Below are 10,892 nucleotides of genomic sequence, written 5' to 3'. Positions count from 1 at the left end.
GTAGTGTTTGGTTTTGTGCAACTTGCTGTTGGTTTTTCATATGTAAACATTTGATTAGATTTTTTTCATTGTAAATCGATGGCCCTAATAAATCCATGTATATCATAACATGAACTATAATAGTTATATTATAATATATGGGTAAGAAAAAAGACTTTCAGTGATGTCTGTCAGATCCACCTGTGCTTTGAACCTGCAAAGCTGTCACGCCAAACCACATTTAATCCACATCTGATCCAGATAGTGTGTTTGACAGGCCTTTGAATCGGAGCCAGTTCAAATGTCGAGCCGTTTTAGTAGATGTCTGACTTCTATGAGTGTTTAAATGTTTACATTTGTTGATCCAAATCATAAAAATAACAACTTTCCGTCTCTTCTTAGAGCTACACTAGCATGTTGTGCTCCCACGGGGGGAGAGTCTTTGCCTGGCAGCCATTCCATAGCCTCATTGCTGATCAATGACTTGTTTGTTTAAAGTATTGGACTCTGTCCTGGCCTCACACCGCTTTGTAATTATGTGTGTGTGTGAGTGTGTTGACCAAAGAGAGCGCCTCATTGTGTCCGATCAATCCACCGTGAACGGGGTTTTCCATTTTCATCACTCTTTACGTAATCTGCCCTCCCGGCTGGGGAGGTCTCTTGATGTTTGCGGTGAATTTGTTTGTCTCGGTTGTGATCCAGAAAGCAAAAAGCCTGATAATGGAAAAATGCTCAAACACTAAATGCTAACTAACTATGCTAATATGTTTCTAACAAGGTTTAACAGGGTACAGTAAAACAGAATTTAAGATCTTAGTACAATTGCACGCCTACAGGCTATTTGGACTGCCACAAATAGTCGCTCATAAACACATTATAATGGGACTGTTTGTGAATGTAGCTTGTTGTTCCAGCTCCGTGCAGTAGATGGCATCGTAACACTGATTCTTAACACACCTCATACGCACCTGGTCTGCCAGAGAATAAGAAGGCGTAGCAGAAGGGATCAGTGTTGCCCGCTTTGTGACTTTGGTATGGAGACATATTAGGTCCATATTAGGTACTTAGGGGAAGGTCCCCAGCCTTTTTGTTAAGCTGCCCGTCATGATTCCAACCCCACCAGCAAAAAATGACTACCACATATTGGAAAATATTTCAGGAAATTGAGCTAAAATGGGTTTCTCCTAGTACAGGTCATTTTATAAATAGAATGTTTTGGCTTAAACGATGTATTCCAAGGATAAAAATAACAACAAACTCTTGAAATGAAGCACATAAAATTGGCCTCAGATATCACCAGATTGCAGGAAATTAGGTCTAATTTTAACATTTTTTCTGGGGTAGGGCCCCCACACCCCACTCCATTTCCAGCCCCCCTTTTCAAAAAAGCTAGATCCGCCCCTGCCTGAAACAGGCCCTTTTGTATCATTCTGAAATACGCATTATTTTTCAGTTTTGGGTAACCTAACTTCTTTTTTTTTAACCTCTGGCACTTCACCGCTTAGCTTTGTACCATTTCAAGCTATTCAATGGACTTGAACGACTTGAATTGTTGAAGTGAAAAATAAAAATAAATGATTTATTCAAAAGATTGACCAGAATAAATAAATTACATTTAACCTTTTTTTTATTTTGTGTGATGACTAGTGCTGTCCTATCTAGTCTGATTGGTCTAAGTGATGGCCAGAGGACTTAGACCAGTCATACTAGATAGGACAGCTCTCGCCATCACTTAGACCAGTCAGACTAGCTACAGATAAAACAGCTCTAGTCATCACTTAGACTAGTCAGACTAGTCAAACTAGATAGGACAGATCTAGTCATCACTCAGACTAGGTCCTATCTAGTAGGACTAGATAGGACCGCTCTAGCCATCACTTAGACCAGTCGAACTACATAGTACAGCACTAGTCATCACTCAGACTAGGTCCTATCTAGTCCGACTGATCTAAGTGATGACGAGAGCTGTCCCACCTAGTCTTTGGTCCCCTAGCATGAACTAATGAAGCCTGCTCGGATGAAAGGAAGACAACCCGAACAGTCCAGTTGAGGTGGATTGAATGTCCTGGGAAAAGAATGACTTGGATGGATGAGAATGTTCACAGGCACACATGTTCATGTTTTTACTCACTTTGTGTCCCACAGCATCGGTGAACATTACATGCGTTATGCAAATTAGACAAAGGCATCATCACACAATGACTGCCACTACGTGGTGCACTGCTTTCACCCATGCAGTATGTTTGGTCTGGAGCCAACAAGTACGAATAGAGTAAATAACCACATCGCAAACAATCTTCAGTTTAGCATAGTGAGTAAAATATCAAGTCAACACTGACAAGTCAGGTGAAACGTGTGTGTGACATGCCATACACGAACTAAATACAACCTCTTTTGACTTCGTAGTGCCGTTTGCACACCAAATGCAGCATTTGGACTGTTGCATGTAAAGTTGCCACAAGTGGTTCAATGCTGCGTTCAAGCCATCTTCACGCGTGATACCAGTAATGTGGTGAGACCTCACAGGGTGTGCTGGTGTGGTACATTACGTGTGTGACTGTACAGCAGGACTCACCAAAGTTTTTCCTTGCGGGAGCGACTTTTACAAAATGAAAATGGCCAAGCGCTACTCATTTTTGGAACAATTCTTTTTATAGCTTATTTCAACCCAAACAATCCGAACATGCTTGTTTTACCGGAACATTCACAACATGCTGGTGTCCACAACTCACATGTTGTATTTCACAATGCATTTCTTTCTACTGTTCTCTCATTAGTACCTGAAAAGCAGGCTTGAGGGCGCCTCATGTGGCCCTGGGGGGCTCGCGGGCACCACGTTGGTGACCCCTGCTGTACATGGACGTGTGTGGGGTGTATGAGTGTACAGTCATGGAAAACCCTCGTTTCTTCGGTTCCCTCTTCATTTGAATGCCTGATACCACTAAAGGTCCATTTGTTTGGACAAATATAACAATGACAACAAAAACAGCTCTACTGAATAGAGTTACTTACATTTTTTGTCAGTACAGCGCGATACATACAGTAGCTATCGATGTAAGTGATGTTGGTTGTTATCAAGAAAAGCATGCAGAGCATATCAGCTCTTAAATGAAACTCTTTTGAGCTATATTTGTTATCATCGTTATATTTATGCCAACAAGCTTTACTTCAGTTACACCAGGCCTTCAAATGGACCCATCAACAGGAGAAACAAGAATGAGTGTATGCAAGTGTAAGTTGGTTTGCTATTTGCTCAAGGAAACTCCTTTTTGAAGATACCATTGATTATGTTTGGTATCATTTATTCTTATGTATTTTATATTGTTATTGTTTCATAATAATATGAATCATCAAAATAATAGTAATTATTAATTGATTTTTAAAAATGGTTCATTTTATTGTTTGTTTTGCGCCTGATTGAAAAATATTGGAAATAAACACTTCAGTCAGTCAATGAAATCATCTCTGTGTGTTTCGTCTTTTTTCCTTTTCTATTTTTGTCATGCCACCACTCAGGGCACCAGTGGTGGCAGCAAGGACAAAGCGTGCCAACCGTAGAACAACGGCTCACACTTGTGTGACAAGAAAGTGAAAATGAGTGAAATCATTGCCTGCACACCTCATGTTGGTTTGGTGATGCCACAGTTTGACGCTGGAACAGATGAACTCTCACTACAAAGAACTGATGGATTTTGAAGTTCTGTACGCATCTTTCTCCACCTGCGTGGCAGGTTGGAATGTGGAGATGTGGAGATGTGCGCGTACACTTGAAGCTTTGATGATGGCCACGGCTTGACCCTGAACAGACTAAACCGCGTCACGTTATTTACTTTGGGAAGTTTTGAAATCAGTTGGGAAAACTTGCGTGTTTTGGAGGTTCCGCTGTTTATTTTTGGTGATTTGTATTCATTTCCGCCACAGTTTTTCTCTTTCTTTGGGCAGCTGGTCGGCGAGCCATTCAACGGTGTTCTTGCGGGCCTCCTGCCAGGAGTACTTGGGCGTGTAGCCAAGCTCCCTTTTGGCCTTCTGGTAGGAGAAGCTGAAGGGCGTGTTCAGCATGGTGAGCAGCTGGCGGTTTATCGGCGGCACCACGCGGCAGAAGGGCCGCAGCATCATGCACGCCATCTCCCAGATGAAGCAGATGATGTAGAAGAAGCGCAGAGGCACCATGAGCTTGTCTTGGATGTGAAAGCCCAGAGGAGACATCAGGACGTGGTTGAAGTCTGAGTAGCTCACGTGCGGCGTGTCGTCGGAAACAAAGTAAAACTTCCCCCCGACCTCGTTTCTCTTCTGGGGATCTTTGAGGCTGCGGGCGGCTTGGAGGTGGGCGGCGGCCACGTTGCCGACATAGACAGGGTTGACTTTGGCCTCAGGTAGTGACGTCCTGTAGAGAACTTCTCTGTTCCTCAGGCCGTCCACCATGTGGCCCAGCAGGAACTGGCAGCCTTCCCCATAGATGTACATGGGCCTCAGGGCGCAGGTGGCCAGCCGGCCCCCGCTGTGGAGCACCTCGCCGTTAGCCTGCAGAGTTCTATCCTCCGCCTCCTTCTTGGTCTTGCTGTAGGCGAACTTGAGGGAGCTTTTGTACACCGTGTCCTCGTCGCCCTTGAAGATTGGCTCGCCTTCGGGGTTGGGGCCCATCACCTCGATGGTGCTGGTGTAAATGAAGGACGCCACGTTCTCTTGAATGCACGCTTCCAGAAGCAGCTGTGTTCCTGTAGGACGGAAGATGTCAACAAGTGTGCTCGAACCCCCCGGGTGGAGCCTGGCAACATTATACTTTGCAATTTCATTCTTGGTCTTGAGAACATTTTTGAAAAGTTGGACATAGATGTGGGAGCTTTGACTTTCGCCTCGCCATCTTCAGCGCATGACCCTAAATGGCAGACGTTTGGATGTGCCAGAACAAGTCAGTCATGTCCAGCAATGGCTTTCACACTTTTTACTTCTTTAACCGCCTCTAAAATATTAAAGTACCACCGTTTTTGCTGACTCGGCTTACCATTAGCTTGTACCGTGTGTGGCTAGTACTCGCTGGTAATTGGCTCGTGACATTTGAGGCGAGTTCAACTGTCATGTTTAGCTGCCATTTTATGAAGCGTTGCCCCAAGATGCAAGGACATGGTGGCCAGTTGGCGCAATGAAGTTTCTCATTAACTCATTCAGTTTTTAGCCATTAAAAACGGCCACAAGGTGGCAGATGTGCATTTAATAAGAGCTCGGCATGGATCTTTTGCATGTAAAAACACACTCGACAACAAGGAGGAAGTGGAAGAGCGTGGAGGAGTGTAGCGTGCAGGAGGTTACGCATTGTAGTGAAATTTGAACTCATGCACACACAGGGTTTAGTTTGAATTGTGAAAATTGTAAATAGTTCATGGTGTTTTGTTTGTAAATAAATTGTTATTTTGATGTTGTGGTATAGTTGTTTAGATATTTGAGCTGTCACAAAAGCAAAAAAAAAAAGTTTAAAAGTGAAAGTTATGCTTGAAATGTATCTTTCCACAAAAAAATGGTTTTCTTCCTTTTTTATTTAGGAACTGACATTTTGCTGAAACTCACCTACAGTATGTTCTACTACTGATTACTAAAGAACGGAAAATGGTACAAACAACCTTTTTTCCTGATGAAAGATGAGAGTCTAATCTTTCTTTCGGTAGGTTTCATTTCCATAGAACACAAAATTCTGTGTGCCTTGAAAGATCAGTCCAAACTGTCTAAATTGGCCGCTACGGGGGGGGGGGGGGTTCTTTTGAAAAATGTCTGGGATTGAATGAGTTAGCGAAAGATAAGCTCACACAAAAATGAGGAAGTCTAGGAGGTAGAGCTAAAGCAAGGTCACAACGGGAGGTGGAAAGTGGAATGTGCAAGAGAAGGTGAATATTCCCAGGAAACAGGGAAACCGCCCACTGAGACGCAGTAAACCCGCAGGTAACCACCCAGGTGAACGAAGTAGAACCTTAATTACAACTCCTCCACAGGTGTGCTCCCCAGCGCCCTCTAACCAGAGTAAAGGTAATGCATCCTTTCCAAACATGCAACAAAATAAAAGCACCAAACAGGAAATACAGTCGTCCCTTTTTTATCGCAGTTAATTGGTTCCAGACCCGACCGCGAAAAGTGAATTTCCGCAAAGTAGGATTCAATATTAATGAGTGGAATATTTTGCTTTTATTAGAGCCCTGTAGAAATGAAATACTGCAACACCCCTATAGTCACCTTCACACTGCTACTATTCTTGCTTTACACCACATTGCTAACGCGCAGGCTACGGGGCCACTGCAGGGGCACTCGAGACGGCCACGGGTGCATGGCATGCTATTATTTTTTGTGCAACGTGAGTGGAGTAACGTAAAAAAGGGGGATTGCCTCCCTATTTGCAAAACTAGGTAGGTAAAAGTGATGTTCAATGTTTAGTTGTCCATTCATTTGTCATTTGTGATTCTTTTTGCATCATTTTCTGTATGTAAAACTATAATTATTGTCTATAAATGACTGGCTACTGTCTGGAGCGGATTCATTGGATTTGCATTATTTTCTATGGGAAAACCTGCCTTGTTTAGAGTCCGTTTTGGTTTGAGTTGGACCTTCTGGAACGCATTAATGACGCTAACCAAGGCACCACTCTATATATCTCTGATGCACCACTAGATGGAGCTTGTGTACCACCAGTGGTAGGGGTGCTGCAGCTTGAGAACCAATCATCTATCTAGAGCATTCAGTCAAGGTCAAACCAGGCCGACGCGTTCACCTTTGACGTTGACGGCGTGCATCTCGTTGGGATCCACCGCATTGATCACGTCGATGATGGACGCCAAGTGGAAGACGAGCGACGCCCCGCGACAGGCTCTCCTCAGGAAGTCGGCGTCCCTGATGTCGCCCTCGAAAACATTCAGCTTGGTGTCGCCTCGGCATTCTGGAACGCAGCACGCCCATACCGTTAGAAAGCACAGCGATGCCGGCTTCATTTTAACGGAAAACATATATATAATACGCCACACGCCGTCTAAAACGTTTTATGTTATAAAATAACATTTGAAGCTGACTAAGGCCCAAAAAATAAAGTGGAAAATTGTGAAATCCAATATTTTTGAACCCCTGAAAAAGTCCTATTTTACAGGACTGAAATGTTTTTATCCAGATCTGCACCGAAATGCGATGTGTTCTTCCTTGGAAAATGCCCCCGCCCTTCTACAAAAAAATTTCGTGCCTAACCCTGCTTTGGAACTCACATCAACATCAAAAATTGTATTTCTCTCTTTTAATTTGAATCAAGTTAACTTTTTGGATGCAAACTGCTACAAAACAATTGGCGGATGCCCTGTGAGAGACCTTGTGGTTGTCTGCCACCACACATTTCTCGTCTTCTCACTTGTAAGCAGGTTTGTCTTGGTGCAATTTGGAGGCAAAATTTTGGTGAAAATTTTCTACTTGAACCGAAAAACACCACGTTGGACAGGAATCACTCAAAATGAGCCTAAAAAAAAAGAAGCTATTGGCCTGCAGTGCAGTTTTCTCTTTTTACCGTTCAGACTTTGCAGCAGTTGAGCTTTGATGGTCTTGTCCAGCAGTCGGATCTCAGCCACCTTTTCCTCCTGCAGGATCAGCCTGATCAGCCTCTGTCCCAGGAACCCACAGGCTCCCGTCACCACGCACACGTCGCTTCCCAGAGACATCACTCTTGGCGCGCTCACGCACTACGAAAAGAACCCAAAAGGAGGAGAAAGTGGCGAGTGTTTGGATGTGTGAGGTTGGAGCGTCCCTGCCAAGTAAGACATAAGAGGGGTTGGGCTGCTTTATAAGCCAAGGGCTGTTGCTTTTTGGAGGCCGGAGCAGGCGACAGGAAAGAGGGACTCTCCCAAGTCGCTGATGAATGCGGCTCAGTCCTACGAGGCCGTTGTGTCAAATGTGCAAATGCCTTCAAGCAAACAAGACACGGTAGGGGAGAACCCAAGGTCGTACTTCTTTCTACCAGATGTTCTTTCCTCAACAAAAAAAAGACCGCGAGCCCTCCGTCCTCCTTTCACGCGCCACTTGCGTGTAAGACGAGCTGAACCGTGAGCGACACGCATCCCTGACGATGCTATGCAGGAACAAGTGGTTAACTTCTTTCTACACTTGAAAGACGGCTAAGAAAAAAGAGCTATTATGATGGTGACAGTTTGACCCTGGAACAGATTCATCCCCATTAGGCCACAAAAGTACCCTGGAAGCAAGATGGAGATTATGACTTTTGCAGAAAATGACACAATTTTGTGCCTCTTTAGGGTCCTGCTGGGACCCCTGCTGAGGGTGTGGGAGGCTTACCCCACCTCCCGGACCAGAAAAGTGGCGTGGAAGCAAGATGACAATTTTACTTTATATTGATATAATTTTTGATGTTTTTTGTTATCATTATCTATAATTTTAATATTGTAAATGGCTCCCAGGCCGCACTTTGGACACCCCCGTTCCATGGGGAAAAAGCAAACAAGTGAAGGTCTCTCCTCATAGACTGGGTGTGAATGTTTTCATGTTTCGTTGTCTGCCGTCCTTGTCCTTGCAGTGGCTGATATGGCGGCCATCTGCTCTTATCAGAAGCTGAAGGATGAACGACGGAACACGTCGTCGTCCACTGCCGAGGCTCCCAAGCTGGGCTACGCCCATTGCCACAGGGAGCACTTGAATAAAAACGGAAAACAGTTGGCGGCTAACACTCACAATTACGAGTGCACCTCAACGCGTCACAGCGCGAGCACAGACCGCAACCCAACTTTAGCAAACCCGGTAATATGAATGATACAATAATAATGTCTTATTTGTAAGAAGCAGTATAGCGCTACGCCGACAACTGGTGGTGGAGGCATGATTGCTTGGGCTGAAAGTGAACGGGGTGGGGGGGTGGGGGGGTGGGGGGGGTGCTGGGGGTGTCACGATACGCTCGGTTCTCGAGACGAGACGATACACAAGATTGGGTCTACCAGACAAGATTTGAACATTACGTTTCTGAAAAGTACAATGAAAAAATATACGACAATATATTGCAATCTAATCATTTCATTTCCACTCTTCGGCACTCTGTGTGTATGTTACCGTCCCCGCCTCCACCCACCGAGACAGAGACTGTATGACTGACGAAAGGGCTCACTCTGTTCATGCCTTTGTTCTATGGAACAAACGCACTGAGGTGCTGAAACCAATGCACAGTGAGTGAACCGTCTTCCTGGAAACAGACACATACGCACACGGCAATGTATTGAAACCGGCAAAATGATCAAGTTCCTTTTCATTTACTGGGTGATTGGTTATCGTCCCAGGCATTTTTTTTTCTGAATGAGAAATCTTGTTATGTTTTAATCTCTCGAGGTCTTGTGACACCCCTAGAAGGTGCCTTCCATTTATCTCTTCCACTCGGCTCTGCAAGTGGCCTCCGCATGACGTTGGCAATGATGTCACGCCAAGTGCCTGGGGCAGGGATTTGGCAAACTTTGGGTTCAAAATATTGGTGCAACAAAACAAAACACATCCACAGCATGTTAACGCATCACATAACTCAACTAGATACTTTACTCATCTCACATTCACAACTACTCCTACTACTGCTACTACGTGGGTGATAAACGACTAAACGCTAAACACAACACATAACTTCAAACTTATTTCCAAATGCCCGCAAGGCATGCTGGGTAGTCCAGCGGCAACAATATGAACTGTGAACAATAAAAACAAATTGGATATCAAGAGTATGTCAGCTCCGTCTTGTTTACTTCTCTTGACCTCAACATATTTTGCGACCACGCAAAAATGCGACAAACACAGGAAACTGTTGGGCGAAAGAGAACACTACCCAGCATACCTTGCGGCGGGAATATATGGGTGTTTTTTTGACATGGGTGTTGTGCGTAGATATTTGCATGCCCACATGGTGCAGTAGGTAGGCTACTTTGTGCGTCGTGTGTTGTTTGGATTGCTTTTTTGTATAAGTTAGATTCCATCTGACTATTTTGGCGACTCAAGCGTGCCACAGTAGATGCTTGGCGGGCCTGCTGTGGCCCACGGGCCGCAGTTTGCCCACCCTTGGCCTAGGGAAAGCCATTGAGGATTCGGATTCCGGTTTATCATGTTACAACTTTCCTTCATTTTGGTATGAAATATGCAGACTTAACAGCCATCGTCGGTTGATAAAAAAGTGAAGCGCAAATTCAACCCATTCGGTTGGGAGGATCCCAACTGGGTTATTTACCAGTACTCATGTGCTCATGTGCTCATGTGCTCATGCTCAGTGATCCAATGGAATATGTGTATGTAGAAGAGCAGGCGGCATAAATACATTTATTTGGCTAAATCAGATTCAGATGATTACTGTTGTGTACTCGGACTTGCGAGTACAATAAACAGCAAAAAGGAAGTACAACTCATCGTGGTGATAATATAAGAACATAAGAGTATTAGAATTTCTGCAAAGTTTAGCAAAAGTCAATCTCACGCCAGCAAAATGACTAACATTGCTATGCTGCTAGCGCTCCTTAAACGGCCAAAAACACGGCAACAGGAAGGCAGTGAAAGAACAACGGCAGCCTGTGAGATGAGTGGGTCATGAAGTCAAGCTTTTTTCACGGGTGGTCTCAGTTAATTTTCAGGCCGGCAAAATGACAAAGCATTCCTATGCTGCTAGCGCTCCTTAAACGGTCAAAAACACGCCAGCAGGAAGGCAATGAAAGAACAACGGCAGCCTGTGAGATGAGTGGGTCATGAAGTCAAGCTTTTTTCACGGCTAGTCGTCTCAGTTAACTCATTGACTTACTCGCCACTGCCGCCGCTAGCTAAATGCACAAAGGAAAGCGGGAACATGTTGTACATGTGACTTTCCGCGCCGTGTAGCCCAGGGATTCTCAAATGGTGGGTTGTGGAACCGTTCCAAAGTCAGAATTCTC

At 44.5% G+C, this 10,892-nt stretch overlaps 1 protein-coding gene across 1 annotated transcript; it reads right to left on the bottom strand.

The window, feature by feature from the left end:
• Window positions 1–1,945: 1,945 nt before the first annotated feature.
• hsd3b1 (hydroxy-delta-5-steroid dehydrogenase, 3 beta- and steroid delta-isomerase 1) lies at window positions 1,946–7,867 on the bottom strand. The gene is made up of 3 exons (XM_054786441.1): window positions 7,505–7,867; window positions 6,731–6,895; window positions 1,946–4,694 (listed from the first exon to the last, which is right to left on the bottom strand). Exons 1-3 carry the CDS (start codon window positions 7,653–7,655, stop codon window positions 3,886–3,888), a joined length of 1,125 nt encoding a protein of 374 aa, XP_054642416.1. The 5' UTR covers window positions 7,656–7,867; the 3' UTR covers window positions 1,946–3,885.
• Between the last annotated feature and the right edge of the window lie 3,025 nt (window positions 7,868–10,892).

The sequence above is a fragment of the Dunckerocampus dactyliophorus genome, chromosome 9, assembly GCF_027744805.1.
Source record: "Dunckerocampus dactyliophorus isolate RoL2022-P2 chromosome 9, RoL_Ddac_1.1, whole genome shotgun sequence".
In the NCBI taxonomy this organism is placed as follows: Eukaryota; Metazoa; Chordata; class Actinopteri; order Syngnathiformes; family Syngnathidae; genus Dunckerocampus; species Dunckerocampus dactyliophorus.
Note: the sequence above shows the minus strand (reverse complement) of the source record. Positions and strands in the feature narration are given on the sequence as shown.